Source organism: Humulus lupulus, chromosome 8 (assembly GCF_963169125.1).
Source record: "Humulus lupulus chromosome 8, drHumLupu1.1, whole genome shotgun sequence".
NCBI classification, from domain to species: Eukaryota; Viridiplantae; Streptophyta; class Magnoliopsida; order Rosales; family Cannabaceae; genus Humulus; species Humulus lupulus.
Genome location: NC_084800.1, coordinates 68,461,290 through 68,483,394, shown reverse-complemented (window position 1 = coordinate 68,483,394; position 22,105 = coordinate 68,461,290). Strand labels below are relative to the sequence as shown.

Below are 22,105 nucleotides of genomic sequence, written 5' to 3'. Positions count from 1 at the left end.
AAGGCAAAAGAAAGCTGGACCATCCTTGAGTTGGAGAGCTTAGGTGACGATGTGTACATATGCAGCTGCTCAACCACCACGGCCGAGGTTTGAAGAGGAACTAGGGTTAAACCCTGTTTTGCCGCCTAGATCGGCTAGTTGTAAATATTTTCTTGTAATAGACCTTTAAATTATATTTTTGGGATCCCAATGTATATAATAAACGTTCTAATGAAACGTTATATCTTAACAAAAAAATTTAATCCCTAAACCGCTAATCATACTTACTTACACGATTTTGGCCAAATGACTCGATTAGCGGGTTTAGCACTGTTTACAAGGCACACCGTAATGGTCCCTGAAGTTAGGGCGTTACAATATGGGCCAGACTTTTTGGCATGACACAAAACTGGCACGAGCCCGGAAGGCACGAGCATAACACAATATGAAAAAATATGGGCTTAGGCTAGACACGACACGATGTTGAAATTAGCATGACACGAACAGACTAGCCCAAAAGCACGACACGGTAAAATGCCCGATATTTGACACTAACAATACTAATAAATTTTTATTTGTGTCAACTATATGTAAATTAAATAATCTTAAATTTTTTATATAATTCTATAATTAGAACTTTATTTATATGTTTTACGAGTTGTAAGTTAAAATTTTGAGTATTTATTAGTAGGTATTTAAATTCTAATAATTAATTAATATTTCTAATATAATTGTGTGTAAAGTATGGTTGAAAAATATATAAAAATAACTAAAACTATAATTTAAATTAAGAAATGCATTTAGCTTAGTAGTTAGTTCATTATTAATTGTTGAAGAGAAGTTGGAAGGTTCAAATCCCCACACTCACATTTTGTTAGCAATAATAAATTAGGTTCAAATATGAGCTTGAAAGTGAGCCCGAATAAGTAAAATGGGGTGGCCCGACCCAACACGAGACACGAATGGGTCGTGCCTATGGGCCATGTTGGGCCTATACTTTCAAAAATGGGTCGGCATGTCACGACCCACATTTATATATGGAGTCTAGCACAACACGACACAATTTTTCGGAGGCACGAAAATATAGGTCAAGCCGGGCCAACCTACATTTGCTTTTATCATCCAAAAATTAAAGGATGGTTTTTATTTATTTTTTGTTTTGACTTAAAAAATAGAAAGATTGAAAAATAAATAAATATATATTTAAGAGAGAAAATCAACAATTAATGAAATAGTTTGGAAATAATTAGTCATAGAATTTTTTATTACAAACTCTGCATGGTATTAAAAAAACAAATTACATCCAAAATAGGTAAACTAACCTTAGATTATGATCCAGTGATTAAAAATAATGTCACTACATATAGTGATTTTTCTCAATCACTACTAAAGGACCCTATATTTAATGCTAGACACGATTAAGATTAAATAGATATCATATTTACAATTTGAGTGTGTTATAATTATATATCTCATTCATTCATTCATGCATTTTATTACAATAACGTAGTAGTTTTACTTATTTATAATAGAGAGATATTGATCTCACGGCATCTCATGATTGCCCTATTTAGTTGTTAGGTTCGACTTTTGCATCAACAGCTTCGCCTGCATAAGAGCAGCACCTGGCGCAGCCTGTTCCATCGTAGTTGCTCCTACAGCAACCATAGTAGCAACCACCACCGCCATGACCGCCACTTCCGCCAAAACCACCACCATCACCACCACCACCATAACCGCCTTGACCAGGATATCCTTCATATGTAGCATCCTCAACCCCCTTTTCATTAGTACCAGCATCCACAACTGCAGGACTCATATATATATATAAATATTTATATATATATATAGTATGACTTATAACAGGAAACCAAAAAGTGGATAGTGTATATATAATTATAAGATGAATAATATGCATGCTTGATTAATTAGACTTTCCTTTAATATATATATATATTTACCTCTTGTAGATATATGTCAAATGAAATTGTATACTTAATTGGCCAAACATGTACGTATAATAGTACTATGTATAATATATTACTCCATATGATTCATATTATCATATATATATATATATATAAATGAAAATTTGTATACAACTAGTAAAACTGTCATATATTCCTATAAATTCAAGATTACTAACAATTATGATAATGTGACAATATAGTGATGTGGTATAGCAAGTTACGAACATGTAAATATTTTATTTCTACATTAATTTCGAATTTAGTTATTTTTTTTTTGTCATAATTAATGTTATTTCCAACAAATGAGAGACACTAGCTATATTTAGAAATTAACATGCAGTTGAAAAATAAAAAGTTTACAATATTATATTTTCATAATAAATACACGTTTTTCATTAAAAAACTCTTCCAAAAATTTGAAAAAATTAAAGTTTATTTTTAAAAATATTAATTAATAACTATAAATATAAATCATTAATTTTATTCCAATATTAATATTAAAGCTCCATAGGTAATAATCATTAAAAATGCAATCATATAGATATATATAGATAAAGTAGATGTATATAAACTATATAAATTGCTAATAATATATAACAAAGCGGACCTTTATTGTTTTTCCGAGTGGAAGTTTCAGCAAGGTCATTAGCTGCAACAGTATCTGAAGAGATGAGGAGGATTACAAGTGCAAGCAAAAGACCCATCCAAAGGAAATATTTTGAACCCATTTTTCGTTTTGGCTTTGAGCGAGAGAAATATCAACAATAAGATTATAGTATTAATTAATGGAGAAGAGTAATGTGAAAACCGGACTCTCTTTATCCCTTTTTATAGGTTAAACAAACTGTTAGTTAAGAGCAATTGGGAAGATATGGCCCTACAATCGTAGTAGGGTGTGTTGGAAGATTTACATTCACAATTTATTTGAATAAAAAATTATATTTTAAAGTTATAAAAATAACTAAAAAATATTTATTAATAAAAAATTAAAATTAAATAAATAACCCTTTTTTTTTCCATTAATACCAAAAAAAAAACTAAATAAAAAACAAAGTAATTAATTAAAACTTAAGCTTCTCTCTCTTATAAGTTATACCCTATTCATGCTTCATTTCTCTCTTCCTCCTCACACCGTCACGCGTGGCAGGGGCAGGTAGTAGCAGTAGGCGCAACAGGTTATTATTTTATATTTTCATCTTTTTTTTTGTTTTGAATATATATAGAAAATGATTACAACATATTTTTTAATTCTAAATTTTTTTATATGATAGTGTATATTGTAGGTATTTAGAATATCTTGTAAATTTTTAAAAAAATTTGAAATTTGAAATAGGGTCTAAATAGAGTCTAAACTGTCAGTTACACGCGTGCTTATTTTTTTGTGTACGCGTGTAAAATTTGACAGTTTGAATTCTGTTTTCGGCTTCGTAAATTATTCATAATTTTTTAAAAATTTGCAGGATATTCTAAATACCTACAATATACACCGTCATATAAAAAAAATTGGGATTATATCTATCCAGCTGCTGAAAATAAAAAAATAGTGCACCAGTATTGCAAAAAAATGTGATGCGTTGTAATCGTTTCCTATATATATAATTGTTATGATATTTATATATTAGTGGACACCAAAGATAGGTTTATTGATTACAGCCTTTTGATGTTTTATACATTGATTGCTTTTTTATTTTTTGGTATTAAACGGTAAAATATGGGGTTCTAATTTTTTTTAATAATTTTTATAGCTTTAGAATATATTTGTTTATTCAAATAAATGTTTAATTAAGAGTATTTGGGGTACTATTAAAAAAATTATTGACTAAATTAGAGTATAAGGTATCATTTTTGACTGATTTTATAAATATAGGTTATTCAATAATGAGTATTTTTCGTATTAGATAATACTAAATCTATATTTCAATGAAACATTGGTACCAACTAAATATATTCTTTTAATATATATATATATTTATATATATACATGATTATATTGTTTTTGTAGTTATATAAAGAGTATGATTATTTTATATATGATATGATTATGGGTATTGTTAAGTATCATAATATATATAATATACTACTATTTTTTAAAATCCTTATTATAATATAGAGAATATTTTATTATAGTGAAATTTTAAATTTGATATAATATTTTTACACTCTCTACTAACCTTTAAGTTTGTAGTTGTATTTGTATTATATACCATGTCATTAATTAGGATTACTAAATAATTTTAATGGAAGTCTAATTAAATAAAATAAATTAAGATTGACAAAATTTGTATAAATATATTAAAAATTAAAAAGTAATAATAACCCAAATAAAATAAAATTATTAATTTACTACTTTAAAAATAAATAAATAAACTTAAATTAATATAATTAATTATAAACTCTGAAATTTAACCCTAAATCCTAACTAACCTAAAATCCTACTTGTCGTAAACTATACCCCATACACTAAATCGTAAAGCTTATACCCTATACCCCTAGCAACCCTACTATAGCCTAAATCCTAAACCCCTTCATTTAAAAAATATATATTTTAACACAAGAAAAAAGTAAACAATGAATATTTGATAGTTAATATAATTTTGGATAATTCTCCAGTCATAATCCCTAAAATTGGACCCAACGGGAGGACCATTATGTTTTCAGTATATGGAGAAATTATAACCAAATTTTATTTATATGATGATAGTGTACATTTTAGTTATAAGAGACCCCTCACAAATTTTTAGAAAATTTTAAATTATTTAGAGTGTCGAAATCATAATTCAAACAATCTCTTACCTGTCTGTATGTTTTTTTATACATTTATGAAACAAGTTGTTTGAACCATGTATTTGGCATAGTAAATTATTCAAAATTTCTCAAAAATTTATTTGAGGTCCCCACTATGATTATAATATACACTGTCATACATAAAATATTATAATTTCTTCAAGTGTCGAAAAAAATGGTCCCACTAGCTAGTAGGCCTATTTGTAGGGGTTGCACTTAATAATTTTCCTATAATTTTTACTACTAGATTTTTTTGAGTAAGTTCATAGCTAATTCCTCCTTGTTGAAAAGTAGTTAGCTACCAAAGCAATTAGTAGCGATTTTTTTTCTTTGCTTTACCAAAAACCCTAGCAAATTGAATAGATTTGTATTCCAATAAAATATTATTTGCTAGCACAATTTGGTAGGAAAATAATATGTAGTATTAGATACTAGACAATTTAGTAGTGCAAAAAAAAAAAATTCTAATTTGTTGTTTTCAAGGAGAATCTTCGGTACATCATACGTTTTGTATTGTATTTACACTCTACAAGCATTTTCAGCATTATAATTTCACAAAAAAAATAAATTTATGAAAGTGTACATTGCAGTTATTTAGTAATCTTGCAAAATTTCAAGAAATTCTAAGTATTTTACAGTGTTGAAGATAGGGTTCAAAACATATTGTTAGACATGAATGCAATAGACTGATTAAGTCATATTTTCAACACTGTAAATATTTGAAGTTTCTCGAAATTTTAGAGGTATGTAAAATAACTACAATATGCACTATCATAAAAAAATGAAATCATAACTATTCAGTCACAAAAAACTACTATTGGGGTGTAGGCACATCACAAAATATGTGTTGTACCAATTTTATTATTTTTTTGTTTTTATTATATAATAATAATAATTTGTAATTATATATCATATTAATACATGTAAAAAATTTAGGACCAAATGTTTTTTTTCCTCCAAACTATAGTACTTGTAGACTTTTGCCTTTTGAATTTCTTTACTTGGCAAAAATACCCCCGAACTATAACACTTGTAGACTCTTGCTCCTTTGATCCAAAATATTAACAGTTTGATGATGTGGTAGTTTAAAAAATATTAAAAAATTAATTTTCATTAATTAATTTATTTTAAATTATAAGAAATAAATAAAGATCATTTTAAAAAATACAAATTAATAACAACTTATTTTTTAATTTATTAAATTATATAAAATAGAATAAATAAAAAAATCAAGAATTATAATTTTTTTAATCCAAATATTTTTTAAAATAAAACTAAAATCTATATTCCTAAACTAAATTAAAATCTTTAAACTAGATTAAAATAAAAACTCAACCAAATCTATATTTTAAATGTAGATAATTAAACACATTTAGAAAACAATCAAGTAAAATATTAAAGAATTTAATTGAGATTAGTTTTTTAAAATTTATATTTGGATTAAAAATTATTTTTGTTTATTGATTTTTATTATTTGATTTTATATAATTTAATAAATTTAAAAATTAGTTGTTATTAATTTTTATATTTTTAAAATATTTTTTATTTATTTTTTATAATTAAAAATCAATTAATTAATAAAAAAATCATTTTTTAAATATTTTTTAACTGTCACATCATTAAATTGTTACTATTTTGGACGGAAATGTCAAAAGTCCACAAGTGTTATAGTTCGAGGGTATTTTTCACAAGAAAAAAATTCGGGGAGCAAAAGTCTTCAAATGCTATAGTTCGAGAGAAAAAAAGTATTTTGTCCAAAAATTTAATATATTTATATAAATATTTACACAATACATATAAGTGGTATACGTTATAATAAAGAAACAAAATGTTTATTGATTTTTAATTTACAAGATAGAATGGACTTGGGTACTGCGACCAAAACACATTTAAAGGAAAACTCTGAAAACATAATCTAAATATTAAAATTCAAAATAAAAGTAAAAACACTACTACTACAAAAAAATTAAAATAAAGATTAAAGATGAGACACAGATTGAACACATTTCCTTCGCCTTTGTAGTTGTTTTTGTATTGGATTTACTTTTACTAAAAACTATTTCATATTTGTGCAGTAGCTCTAATTTCTATTGGGAGACCATTTGGGGGGAGAGAGCCATTATTGGGCATATAGAAGGATGTACTTTAAATAATTTATCATTATAAAAAATCTTACTTTTAGTTGTTATCCCCATCTCCTGCATGGGCTCGGGGCCTTCGTCCAGGCCCACCGTCATGGGCCAGGTTAGCACGCGGGCCCGGCCCAAGGCCTCTTTGTATGGAGAGTGCCCGAAGGGAAGGGTATGGACTGGGGGTTCTTGTCCGGGCCCATGGGAGGGGTCCGAAACGTCCCTCCGGGTCCGTCCTCCGGGATGATAGTCCGGGCTGTGTGTAGAGCATTCGAACCACCGCGGCCTACGCGTCCTGATCCCGGACCCCTGGCACGGTCCGGGCCTATGGTAAACGAAGCGGGACGAAGGTAAATGGATCCGGATCACCTCGCCCCCGGTTAAAGGGCCAGGCGTCCGGGACCCTGATGGCGCCTCGCTCCACGTGGGCGTTGTCCCCCACTTTTCACCTGCAGAAAAGGCCACCTCGGGATTGCACGCCGATGTGTTAGGACTGCGCAGCCAAGTACTCTGACTGGTCTTGTCTCTTGAATCGGCCTCGTGACTCGAAGTGATCAGACCAAAGTGCCGTTTTGTCGGGCGAGACGTCGTTCTAAGGTCAACCTGTTGGGCCTTGGCTGGCTTGGACTTCATATATTTTTTACCTTTTGTATTGGGCCTCCACTAGAAAAGCCACTTATATCCATTTTTCTGATGGGCCTGGGTCGGACCCGGTCCGGACCTGGTGCTCCCATAAGCCTATAAATATAAGCTACAGAACAATGTAATAGGGGTCTCTTTTCACCAGAAGAACAAAAACTCTGTCAAAATATAGAGAGAAAACTCCATTGCAAAAGGTTCTTCAAACTCTAATAATATAGACTCGTGGACTAAGGCTAATTAACGCCCCAACCACATAAAATCCCCGTATTAATCTTCTGCTTTCATTATAATTATCAGTAAATATTAGTCATTAAGAGAGTTGCCGAAAATCTCAGTTAACAGTTTTGTGCTTTCATTGAGAGCTGAAGGAAGCTAGTGCTAACATCAGGCCTTTACTACGATGGTGAACACACGACACACCATCTTCGACCCTACCAATCCAGAGCAGGGCAACGGAGACCCGCTGCCTTCACCGCATGTTCCTCAGGACCTGCCCGAGGACGTGCCTCCTCAAATATCTCACCAAGACGAGTCGCAGAATTACGAGGGTGGGACGAGATACAAAGTGGAAGACGAGGGGGAGTATTATGAGGAGGAAAATGAGGGGGAATACCACGACAAAGATGCGGATCCCAGGACCCCCCGCGACGATCAGCAGGACTTGGAGGTGACCAGACTAAGGCAGCAAGTCCTAGATCAGGAGGCCAGGATCGCTGAGCAGGCAGAGGCGCATCGCCAGATCCAAGAGTCTCTCCAAGCCCTGCAGGCGCTCATGGTCGCACAGGGTCCGGCAGCCGACCCCACAACTGGCCCACTTCCACAAACGCGGCAACTCGCTCCCCAAGAGCAAGCCGGGGTCCCCAGAGGTGCCAGCCCAATCCATCCCCCGGAGCCCTTTTCCGAACCGGCTCCAGGAGGCCCGGACAAGGAGCGACAGAAGACCCGGGGGAAGAACACTCCCGTCGCAAAAGTTGGGGCCCGTTCCCGGCCGCTACCTAGGAAAGAAAAGGTGCGCCCCGTCCCAGGACGAGGCCACCCGATCGATCCGTAGGGGACACGGCCGCGGAATGCACAGCCCCGACACGCCCCAGGGCGAGACGGGCGGGAAAGGTCTTTGCCCCCAAGCGCCTCGGTTAACAAGAACCGTCAGGAAGAGCCTCGCCACGAGGAACGTCACGCCCTCAGTTCAGGGAATGACACTTCCCGGATAGATTTTCGCGATGGACTGAACGCCCGGAAAGATCGGGCCCGCAAGGAAAAGATCCTCCCCCGAGACGGCAACCTCAGAAACAACATCAACGACAAGAGGAACGAGAGAATCCCCCTGGAGGATGGCACGGCCAGGAAACTCATGGAGCAGATGGCCGCATTGAAAAAGGTCAGGGATCCTGGTCCGCAAGCAAGAAGGCGCAGACACCGACTCTGACGAAGAGGATAAAGAGCCCTGCGCAAGACACATCCTGGACGCCGTACTCCCCAAGGGGTTCAAGATGCCAAGTCTCACTGCCTATACTGGAAACACCGACCGCAGAGACCATTTGTCCCAGTACAACCGACTGATGACAGTGGCCCATGTCACCGACGACGGCAAATGCCTCTGCTTCTCGATCACTTTGGGCGGTCCCGCTGAAGAGTGATGGAAGAGGCTTAAACCGGGGTCCATCCAATCCTGATCCGGGTTGCAGTCGGCGTTTCAAAAGCAATTCGTGGCCGCCATGAGGATGGATATGGAAATCAGCGCTCTCGCCAATATTAAGTAACTCCCCGCGGAGACATTGAGAGCCTACATCCAGCCTCGGGATACGCCCCGGCCCAATTAGCCCACTTCTCCGGCTATGGCGTCGCGCCGGCAGGACACAGCCTGGCCCCCGTTGTGGCCCAGCAGTCACAGACGGGAGTGACTGAGGCAAGCGTGAATCCCTCCCGGGGGAAGCGATCAGGCAAAGGCCAGAACCGACCTAAGCCGGCAAAGAAGGGGAAGAGGGGCTACGAGCCCCAATATTCAGAATACACCAACTTGGTGGACACCAGGGAAAACATCTATCTGGCAACAGAGAGGGCGGTCCACTACCGAAAGCCTAGCCCCATGTATAAGGGAGGAAGGAATCTGAGAGACACCAGCAAAAGGTGCGCCTATCACAAGGACGTGGGCCACACCACCGACGAGTGTCGGCAGCTCAAAGATGAGATTGAAAATCTCATCAAGCTGGGGCACCTCCACCAGTGGGTCAGACCCGATCCGAACCCGGTGCTCCCATAAGCCTATAAATATAAGCTACAGAACACTGTAATAGGGGTCTCTTTTCACCAAAAGAACAAAAACTCTGTCAAAATATAGAGAGAAAACTCCATTGTAAAAGGTTCTTCAAGCTCTAATAATATAGACTCGTGGAGTAAGGCTAATTAACGCCCCAACCACATAAAATCCCCGTATAAATCTTCTGCTTTCATTATAATTATCGGTAAATATTAGTCATTAAGAGAGTTGCCGAAAATCTCGGTTAACATTAGTCACAACAATTTTTGTGAATAAAAGTAAAAATACTACTTTAAAAAAATATATATATATATTTTTAGGGCACCCCCTGCGAATCTTTTATTTGAGAACCTTAAAAAAATGAATTTTTTTAAGGCTCGCACTGCGTATTCTAAAAGATCCCATTTAGTACCTTTAAATAAAGTTTTTAGGGTTCTCTTCGCTTGCCCTAAAAGGGATTTTTTAAGGCACACAATACGTGCCCTTAAAAGTTTTATTTTTTATTTTTTAAAAAAATAATTTATATTTAGTTTAAAATAAAAATTATGGTTTAAATGAAACATTTATATACAAATATGAAAACTTGTAGATTAAAATAACAAAACATATACATTCAATAAGATAGTTACAAATCTAAAAAAAATGGAACAAATATGAATATTCTAGAAACTTATACATTAAATTTTTTAAACTTCTACCCAATCTCAGAAAAGAAACAATTTTGATGTTTGCATTATGCATTACAAATATAGCAAAAATGATAAGAATTACAAGATGTTTGAACCATTTCGTCCCATCAAGTCCATCTATTTTAGCCTCTTTCAGCTAGCATCAACCCATCATTTAATTTTCGATTCTTCTAAGTGACTAGTTCATTAGTAGTACTCTCTTGCTCTCTCATAATCTCCAGTTCCACATAAAAGAATAAGAAAAAAAAAATTCAAAGTCACTACAACAAGACTTCAATTTACACAAACATCCATATATGACAAGGTTTAAGATAAGTGAGCTAATCACATGAATTGATAACATCCACTATAGTCATCTCCCCCATTTTTCACATAGCTATACAAAATAAAGTCGATATGTGCACATTGCAAAAAAAAAAAAATCGTCATTACCAAAAACTTATTACTAATTAATTTTCTCCATAAAGAGCATGTCTTGCACATGACTAAGTATCATTTAAATACTAGAAATATTAATTATAAATTCAGAAACAAGCTTACTCATATTGTTACACAACATTCCCGTAATTATAAATTTAATAAAACACTCCAAATCTTGAGTCGATAATTAGTTATTATTAACTTTAAATTGTTCGAAAAGATTTATGATTTATCTTATATATAGCCTTAATTTCTACTAGAAATCCAACAACATGATGGTTGTAAATCGGACCTCCCAAAAATTATAAACTTGCATAATATAGCATATATAACAATTCCCAGGTAGGCAGAAAGTTCATAGAACAATTCTAGTTATCCAAACAGTTCCTAACCCACACTAAGACACAAATCGCATAACAACTTTTCACAACTCAAACTAATTGAATTATACCCCAATGTTCGGCATCACTATGAGTCCGAAAGTGATTTTTAGAGTTCAAAACAACCCACAGCTGGCCGAGACCTGCGACAGAACTCTCGCGACGGCGGCGAAGCCACCACTCAGAGGTGGTGGTTGAGGAAAAATAACTACTGGGTTTTGAAGCCTAGTTCTCAGGGAGTCTCATGCCAATGACGGTTTCACTTGGAATGGCTTAGAGTGGTCGGATAGAGCCATGCATTCTCGGATCTCCATGGATTCCGGCGAACATCGACTTCAAATTTTGATGACCATTGAGCCTGATCCTTTAGTGGGTTTTGAATCCCAAAGCACAAGGAATGTAGTGGGGGTGGTCATTTGGCTCGGGGTGGCTCGAGGAGGTCGAAAAATGCCCAAGAAGTTTTGGAAACACACACAGTGGCCAAACTTTGAAGCACCATCGAGAGGGCTAGGAAGCACATACGACTTGGTGCCCACGGGGCTGCGGGTTTCGAGGGTTGGGGAACACACCTGGGCGGCGCGTGTAAAGACCCAAATTTCCTAATAAGGTTTAGGACCTTGATTAGGAGGTCGGGAGAGCCATAATTGATTTATTATGCAATTAAATGATAATATGCATGTTTAGGTGTATTAAATATGCATGTGAACCTATTTTTGATTAATTGGGTGATTTTCATATTTTGGCCATTTTATTTGTCATATATGTGGTATGTGTGTGGTGCTTCATTATTATTTGGTTATGCTTAGGTTACGCAGCACAAGACGACCCGAGGAGGTAAGCTAGTGGGAAAGTCACAACGGGATTTATACTTGACTCGGAGTGAGTCAAGGTATATTTAGCACATTATGGGGATATTGGGTAATGGGAATAAATATTTGATGATAAATTGGGTGTTAGTAAGATCAGAGGGAAATTCTTGAAGTTTTGACTATTTTACCCCTGGGTGCGTTTTTGGGACCCCGAGCATTAGGATTTGCTTGAGGCTACTTAAGCTTGAAGTAACCTGTTAAGAAATAAAAAGAACGTTCAAAATGTTCTCTCTCCCTCAAAGTTCCATTTTCGACACCCGATCACATTTTCGAAGGAAACTTGAGTTCTAGGACTCGGATTCAAAATCTAGGACTCAGATTCAAGCGAGGATCGAGGCATAGCGATTCTAGGGAAGATTAGAAGCTTATTAGCCGGAGGATTTAGTTGAGAAACAACTCAAGCGGAGGTAATTCAAGTTTTAAGTTCTAAGTTTTTAAAGTTTTTAAGCTTGAATTGAATTTTGTGTTTTGATGAGTTTTTGATTGAATTGAAGCTTGGGTTTTGTTGATTTTGGACCATGGGGATGTTTGGGAACTTGATTTTGGAATTTGGAGATATTTGGGTAGGTGTTTGGAAGGTTTTAAAATGGTAAAAACAAGGTGTTTGGGCTGGTTCGTGGTTGGGCCGCGGCCTAGGCTGGAAGAAGGAGGAGGCTGGATCTGTCTGGAGGCGGGCCGTGACATGGTGTCTAGAGAGCCTCGACGCTTAAGGGAAAAGTTTGCCAGATTTGATTTTTGGTCATGGGAACTTAACTCTAAGGGCCTGGGATCGATCCTACTACCTAGTTGAGTGGGATTCGACGTCCCGAAGGCTTGGGTTGGGTTTGGAAGTATTTGTTTACTCATTTTGATGAGGTTTTATATTATGGTTGTGACTTGGTTATCGCTAGGGGTTGGAATCAGGATCGTGCTTGTGGCTTGTTTATTGGTAACCTGTGCTTGGACCAAAGGTAAGAAAACTGCACCCAGTATGTGATGCATGTGATTCATAAGATACATGAGATTATGGCATGCCATGAATGTTGAAATTGAGATTGATCAGAGCTTGAGTCTCTGTATTTGTACATGATTATAATTATGCTTCTGATTATTGATTAAGCATGCTAAATGCCTTATATCTAAATATTTGACATACGATATATGTTTGTTTTCATTACCTCATTGAGGAAGCACTGACTTATTAGTCAGGGATCGACATTGGTGTAAGTATTGATTGTGAAGCTGTGAGTTATCAGTCAAGATCAGCAGTAGTACTGAGCATTTATCGTATGGTATTGGCTTATGAGTCAAGAATGACATTAGCGTGTTTAACGCAAGTCGAAAAGATTAGATCTTAATGCTTGACCGACCTTAAGTTCGATGAAAACCAAAAGTGCTTGTCTAGTCTAAAGGGTAGTTATTTAGAGCCAGAGCCAAAAGGCTAGGGTGACCTACACGTCACATGGCTAGGAGGGTATGGGACCTCTGAGATAGACTTATCAGTCATCTGATTGAGATGGACTTGTCAGTCATCTGACCGAGATAGACTTATCACTCATCTGGCCAAGATGGACTTATCAGTCATATGACCGAGATAGACTTATCAGTCATCTGACCGAGATAGACTTATCAGTCATCTAACAGGGATGGACTTATTAGTCATCCATACAAAGATAGACTTATCAGTCATCTAACTGAGATAGACTTATCAGTCATCTAACTGAGATAGACTTATCAGTCATCTACACATAGATAGACTTACTAGTCATCTAAACAGAGAATGACTTATTAGTCAACTAATCAGAGAGACTTATTAGTCGTATACCTCAGAGAGACTTATTAGTCATCTACCTCAGAGCGAGAGACTTATTGGTCATCTAATCATAGCGCAGGACTCCATAAACATTTATTTGTACCTGCTTGCATGCATGTGTAGGGTTATTACTGCTAGACATGCCTATTATGACTTAGTAACATGTTATTACTTGTTCATGAGCATATTAAGATTTCTTGTTGAGCTTCGGCTCACGGGTGCTATGTGGTGCAGGTAAAGGCAAAAGAAAGTTAGACCATCATTGAGTTGGAGAGCTTAGGAGATGATGTGTACATATGCGGCTGCTCGACCACCACGGTCGAAGGCTCAAAGAGAAACTAGGATTAAACCCTATTTTGCCGCTTATGTCGGCTAGTTGTAAATCTTTTGTTGTAATTAACCTTTAAATTATATTTTTTGGATCCTAATGTATACGTTAAACGTTTTAGTGAAACGTTATATCTTAACCAAAAAATTTAACCCTAAACCGAAAATCATACTTAGTTACACGATTATTGCCAAATGACTCGATTAGCGAGTTTAGCACTGTTTAAAAAGGCACACCATAACGATCCCTGGAGATTAGGGCGATACAGTGCGTGTAGGCGGGCGGTGGCCAGAGAGCCGCTGGTCGTTGCTGGCAGAGATCTTGCGAGAGAGAGAAAGAGATAGAGAGAGAGAGAGAGAGAGAAGAGAAAGGGACGAGATAGAGATAGGGAGGGTGTACAAGAGAGAGAGAAACCAGCCCCCAAATAAATAAAATAATTTTTTTTCTTTTTTTTTAATAAAAAAATAAAAGAAATTTGATTTCTTATTTTATATATATATATATATCATTTATGTTTCCTTATTCATTTAAATATCTACTTTATCTTTTATTTAATTACACACTTAATTGTTAAAACAAAATTTTTAACCATTCAAATTAATATGTCTTTAAATTATGTTTGGACCCAAAATATCCCTAATTATCCAAATGAGCCATTTCAATTATCAATTTAATTATTTCTTATTAATTTTTTCCCAATAAATAATAATAATTCAAATTAAAAGACAAAACTTTGTAAATGTTATTTTACTTTGAGGGAGTGTTTGGTATGGGGGTTTGGTTTGGTGGGATGGGATGAGATGAGAATGTCAAATCTAACTCATATATGTTTGGTAAATTTAATTTTTACGGCTTCGAGGTTTGTATTTCCAAGTGGGCCTCATTTTTTAGTTTGATTTAAGGGTAATCTTAACTCTTTTAAACACTTGAGTTTCACATTCTCTTAATCTAAACCACCTTTAATTATACTCCCACAAACTCAAACCTCATACCAAACACCCCCTGAATATTTTTCTTTGTGTTTTTTTTTTTAAATTTAGTTATTAATAAAGCTTTAATTTATTAATTAATTTTTTTTATCAGAAGAAGAAATTATATTGCACAAAAACAAATTACAACCCACGGTTCCAAAAACTAAGACTCAACAACTGAATTACAAATGCTGAATGTGATCAAGCAACCTATTCTCATCAACTTTCAGCTTAGATCTAACTAACCCAAACAACCTGGCTTTAAGACCCATAATAATCAAAGAGTCCAACTTCAAAACAGATATTGAATAACAACCAAATATACAACAATTTCTGTTAATCCAAATATAGTAGACAGCAGCAGCTAGGACAGCAGCAACAATCCTTTGGTAAAGCCCCCTAGGTCTCCCCAGCCATCCAACACAGCCAGTCGGAATACTAAGGAGGCCATATAACTTGATCCAGCCATGAACGAATCTGATGCAACACCTTCTGGGAGAAAGAACAGTCAAAGAAAAGATGGGCATGAAACTCAATTCCCATATCACAAACAGGGCATAAACTAGACTCTAGTTGCACATGGCATTTAATAAAGTTATCCCTTGTAAGAAGATGGCCTAAAACCGCCTGCCACATGATAAACCTGTGCTTAGGAGTTGACAGCTTGCACCGGACCACTTTAGCATAATGAGCCTTTTCCTTCTAAACCAACTGATTATACAAGCATGAAGTGTTCAATTTGCCTTTGGTAACTGAAGCCATCAATGTATCATGAGAGAAATCATCTCTCAGCTTAATAATCTTCCTCCAATACCAACCCACATCAGATTGAAGGCTATAAGACCAGAAGTTTTTCCCTTTGAGATAGATAGTTGCCACCCATTTGACCCATATAGAGTCCTGCTTCGTTGAAACTGCCCAAATGTATTTGGCCATCAATGTTGCATTTCCATTTCGACCCATCTTTAAAACCAATACCCCCAAGCTCTTAGGTAAACAAACCTGCTCCCAGGAAGACAGATGCAGCTTGTTCTAGTTACCATTTGCTCCCAATAAGAAGTTCCTGCATAACCTATCAATCTCCTGAATAATTCTTTGAGGAAGCAAAAATATACTCATCCAGTAAGCCCTAATACCCAGCAATACTGAATGAATAAGTTGAGATCTTCCAGCAAAAGAGAGATGCCTACTAGACCATGTATGTAACCGGCTTTGAATTTTTTTAAGAATTAACCCACAATCTTTAGCCTTCCATTTAGTAAGTCTAAGAAACAATCCCAAATACTTTAGAGGGAAAGAATCCACCTCAATCTTTAAGCACTCCATGATTCTCCTTTTTTCATCAGAATGAACACCACCAAAATAAATGTGGGATTTAGATAAATTCACAGTGAGACCGGAATCCTGACTGAATTTTCTAAAACCAGCATGAAGAATTTGAACTGACCTAAAGGAACCCTTGCAAAATCTGATTAGATCATCCGCAAAGCGAAGGTTGACAAGATTCAACTTTTTACAGAGCGGGTGAAACCTGAATTCCTTGTGTTGAGCAGCTTGAGCAAGCAATCTAGTAAGATACTCCATAACCAATACAAATAGAAGAGGAGATATGGGATCTCCTTGACGCAAACCTTTCATTCCACTGAATTCCCCATGTAATCTGCCATTCAGTAATAAAGAATAAGAAGCCCCCTTCAAACAAACCATGATCCATTGAATAAATCGACTAGGAAAACAATACGCATTCAACAGATCCTCCAAGAAATACCAATCAATGGAATCATAAGCCTTGCTTAGATCCATCTTTATCAAACATCTAATTGAAATATTATTTTTGGAGTAGCCTTTGAGGAGATCTTGAAGAATGAAAATGTTATGCGCCAATGATCTATGCTTAATAAATGCTCCCTGGTTCTGATGAATAAGCAAAGGGAGTACATTGGCCAATCTCACACAAAGCATCTTCGAAATACACTTGTATAAGGTGTTACAACATGCTATCAGTCTATAATCAGCAGCTGTGGAAGGATTTTCGATCTTAGGAATAAGGGCAATAATTAATCTGTTAAGATCTGTTGGTAATCGGCCAGATTAAAAAAAAATTAAAACAGCATTGGAAATCTCATCCCTCAAATCTCTCCACATGGATTTGAAAAAACCTTAACCAAACTCATCAGGACCATGACTTTTTATAGAGTGAATACTAAACATGACCATTTTCACATCCCTCTTCGGAAAAGGCTTAACTAAACTGAGTTGCTGGTCTAAATTCATAATAGAGCCCTGCTTAAAACAATCTTGTTGAATCTTAGAAATTGCTGAACTAGGACTACCCATAAAACCCTTAAAATGATTGATAAAATGATTAACCACATCATCATAACAGTCAACAATCTTACCATACTCATGAAAGTAGCATGAAAGTAGGAAGTATTATCATCTCCAAATCTCAGCCAAGTGATCTTACTCTTTTGTCGAAGAAAACTCTCATACATTTTGGATTGACTAGCAAATTCTTTACACGCTTCATGTTCAGCTTGCTGAAATCCAGTCGAGAGAGGATCCTTCTGAAGCATAAATTAAGCATGCTGAAACTTTTCCTTGGGAGCTAAGTAACGAACAGTGACATCACCAACTTGTCGTTTATTAAACTGAGCCAAAACCACCTTCAATATGTTCAGCTTCTGTAAAATACCCAGTAGATCAGTTCGATTAACCTTCATAGACCAGCTTTTAAGAACAGTTTCTCTAAAATCCACATGTTTAGACCACATGTTAAAATTTTTGAAAGGTTTTACCCTTGAAATCTGACTAATTATAGTCTTAATAATACAATAACAATGATCCGAAAGAACATCCCAATTAAAACGAGCCTCTGAGTTTGGGAAAGCATCAACCCAAGCTTCATTACTAAGAGCCCTATTCAATTTAGAGAATATTCGGGACCCTTCCATCTGCTTGTTAGACCAAGTATTGTGAGCACCAATTCTACGAATCTCAGTCATCAAACAACTAGCCCTCCAATTACGAGCATCTTCCATTTCCAGATCTGTAATAGGCTGACCTTCTACTCTATCATCAAAGTCAAACATTGCATTAAAATCTCCAGCCACTAACCAAGGCTGGACAGGAAACAAGAGTGAACACATAGCCTGCCAAAGTCTCTTCCTCTCCTCAATCGTGTTTCTGCCATATGTCACTGTCAAGCAGAATTTCTTAGTAACCCCCATGATCTTCACACAACAATGAATGAACTGATCCTCAGCCCCAAGAACTTTCACTTTAGCTATATCACCTTTCCAAACCAACAAAATTCTTCCTTCTACAACCAGAACAGAATAAAACTCCCAACCCCTGAAATCTGTAGTCATCATTTCCTCAATCTTAGGACCCCTAAGTTTCGACTCAAGAAAAGCCCTTAACCCATTTTTATTGAACCAACAAAATTCATAAAGAGACTTCTGCTTATTCCTTTTATTTAGGCCCCTAACATTCCAGCACAAAATATTTCCTCCTTCCATTAGAAATATTATTAACAACCTTTCCCTGTTTTGAAACCTCCAGTTGACACTCCTGTAACAAGCTATACTGGTTATTCTTACTAGGTTGTGACTCCTCATTCACATGTTTAACTCCAACCATTCTTTTGGGAGTAGTCCAAACCTGTTCCAGATCTTCTGTAGTGCAACGAGTCTCTTTCATAGGAGTAGGAGGTGCATCCAAATCAATCTTAGTATCAGCAGGAATCTTGGTCAACTTATCAAAGCCTGGTTCTAAGTCGTTCTATTTATGCGCACTCAGCTCCTCTACTACATCTGTTTGATCCACTTTTGGTTTCCAAACTACTTTCTACTCTCTCCTACAACTTGAAGCGACATGCCTTAAGCTTTTATATGTCGAACATTTAGTAGGCAACCATTCAAACTCAATAGCCTGTTTTACCAATTGTCCTCTTTCATTCAGAAAGCTGATACTGTGAGGAAGTTTCTCAGTTATTTCAACATCCAGTAGCACTCTTGCAAACTTCACCATAGATCTATCTTTAGTAACCTTATCAATCATCATAGGTCTACCAATGGTACTCACAAGAGCACTCAAACATTTGGTACCCCAATATTGAAGCCCCGAATCATGTAATCTAATCCAAACAAGAACCGATTTCACTAACCTCAGGGTATCAATGTCAGTCGACCAAGGCCTCAAAATGACAAGCTTCCTATCAAAGTGAACCACACCAGATTCTAAAACCAAATCCCTAGTAACTGTATCCCGAAACTTAACTATTGTAAACCCTGCATTCATCCTAGCCACCTTTTCAATGCCGAGTTTGCCCCACATTCTTCGAATGAACCCTTCAAAAACTGCAATCGAAGGATTAGCACCAAGCACAATACAGACCAGAGCCATATTCCAAAAGGAAGCCTCTACCTCAATCTCCTCCAAATTCAACTGCACAATCAATTTCCCATCCTGGACCAATGGCTCCTCATAAGTCAATTTAGCTCCATTCTGCTGTGCAAACGTATCATGAAACTGGAACCACTTTTCTTTGGCCAGATCCTGAAACGACAAATTGTCCTTATCCTTTGCCAGAGAGGTATTGCCCGAATTGATCCCCTCACCGTGTGACTCATGTTATCAAAACCATGACCATCTCCATCGTGTATCTCTAAAAATTCAGCAACCGTATCCGTATAAACTTCCTCCACCAAATGCTCAGCCTCTAAATTCTTGGTTTGAAGCCCTTCATTAATTGGTTCCGTAGGAGAATCAATCACAACCTCAGATGACTTAGAAACAGGCTTCTGAATCACTTTCTTGCGCCTCGCCATGGAGAAGAAGAGAGCAACTCTGAGGCCTTTTTAATTTATTAATTATTATTTTTAGGGTCTACTTTGAGTGCCTTCAATACTCTTTTAGGACACTCAAAGTGTGCCCTTAAAAGTTTCAATTGACTCAAATTTCTCCATAGTGTTTTAGGACCCACATCAGTAATTAGGGCTCACATTGTGTGTCCTAAAATGTATTTTTTAAGGACTCTTAATGAGTGTCCTAAAAAGTCTATGAGATATTTAAGGGCTCGTATATGGGTGAGTGCCCTAAAAAATTATCCTAAAATCCAGTTTTGTTGTAGTAAAAAGTTAAGACTAAAAAAACATCATTATACCTATATCGTCACTAAATGTGTTTTTAGTCGCAACAAATCTTATTACTATATATAATAGGTACATAGTGACTAAAACTACATTAGTGACAACTCGTAACTAAATGTTATTTTTTTGTCACAAACAATTTTTTGTTGTGACTAAAATTAATATTTAGTTTTGAAAAATTCATATTGTGACTAAAAAGTTGTCACAAAATGATAACTTTTTTTTGTAGTGTTTTGAAGTAATTCTTTAAAAGAACGGCTTGTTTATGATACTATTTGTTAACTTTTAAATAGAAAATAACAAGTCATTTTTTGGTAACTCATTAGGATGGTTACTTTAAAATTGTGTTATAACCTAAAAGTTAAGTCATGTCCTAAAAGATAACTAAAAAGTATCTTAAATAGCTTTTAAATCAACCAAAAGGAACCCAATTTTAACAAGACATTTTAAATAGAAAATAACAAGACATTTTTGGGTAACTCATTAGGATGGTTACTTTAAAATTGTGCTATAACCTAATAGTTAAGTCACGTCTTAAAAGATAACTAAAAAGTATCTTAAATAGCTTTTAAATCAACCAAAAGGAACCCAATTTTCTTATGATTATTTTGCCACCTGAAGTTATGCCAATAAATTTGTTAAATAGTTATTAAAGCAAGCAAAATGTAACATCACAATTTTTGTTATTATTTTTTTAAATGTCAATATTCATATAATTATTTTAGTTTTGCTGGGTTTTTTTTTCAATTATTTAAGGGGCGATATTTTATAAAAATAAAATCTGTTTTAAGTATACTAACAAAAAAGTCATTTTATTTATGGTATACTCAATAGGGCTGGCCAAAACTTTTCGGGGCCTTATGTGAAGTTTTAAAACAATGCTTTTTTTTTTAAATAATTAAAAAAATTACATTCATAAAGTCAAATATTCTAAATAAATATAATAAAAAATAAAATAAACAATGTCAATTAAAAAAATATATTTAAATTCGTAAGATTGATTCGTAATGAGTAGAATAATGTAACTTCGAGACTTTTTGTCTTTTTATAAAATTATGAAGAATTACTTTTATTCTTAAATCTAAATGCTACAAAAAAGATTGAATATATATGATACTTTGATATTTAGAAAATAAGATAGTGAAATGAAATATAGTATAATATATGAAAATTAAGATTGTAATAGCAATATATATTCAAAACAAAATTAAGAGAATATATTAGTAATCTTATAAAATTTATTCTATAAATTAACAATAGTATAATTTTAACTTACATTAATATGACATAAATTTGGTTTATATTAAAAAAATAAACTAAAGTTGGAGTATTATTATTATTATTTTGTAAGAAAAGCTACAATCACTAATTTACATTGGAAGATATAAAAAGTTGGATTTAAAAATAATAATATTTTCCTATTTTTTTCACATAAAGCCGTACAAGTTAAACTCATTCAACTAATATAAAATAAAAATTGAAAATAATAAAAAAATAGACTAAATATTTTGTAAAACTAATAAATTTTTAAAATATATTAATATGTATATATATAAAAATGGGCCATATATTTGGGCCTTAGCCGTACTCGCCTATGAGGCCGCCCTACTACTCAATAGAGACGATTAACTGTTAAATTTTCAGCACCATAAAAAATCCAATAAATTTGTTTCATAATAACTGTTTTTGGTGAAATGTTACACCTTTAGTCTCATACATATACTACAAAACGACTTTTGTCA

The 22,105-nt window shown here is 35.0% G+C and overlaps 1 protein-coding gene across 1 annotated transcript; it reads right to left on the bottom strand.

Annotated features, from left to right (window-relative positions):
- Positions 1-1,434: 1,434 nt before the first annotated feature.
- Positions 1,435-2,752, bottom strand: LOC133797671 (glycine-rich protein-like). The gene is made up of 2 exons (XM_062235657.1): positions 2,557-2,752; positions 1,435-1,785 (listed from the first exon to the last, which is right to left on the bottom strand). Exons 1-2 carry the CDS (start codon positions 2,675-2,677, stop codon positions 1,550-1,552), a joined length of 357 nt encoding a protein of 118 aa, XP_062091641.1. The 5' UTR covers positions 2,678-2,752; the 3' UTR covers positions 1,435-1,549.
- Positions 2,753-22,105: the final 19,353 nt, after the last annotated feature.

Coding starts and splice junctions, on each gene's coding strand:
- LOC133797671 (XM_062235657.1), bottom strand. CDS start 2,677: ATGGGTTCAAAATATTTCCTTTGGATGGGTCTTTTGCTTGCACTTGTA. Junction 1,786..2,556: donor CACTCGGAAAAACAATAAAG/GTCCGCTTTGTT, acceptor TGAGTCCTGCAG/TTGTGGATGCTGGTACTAAT.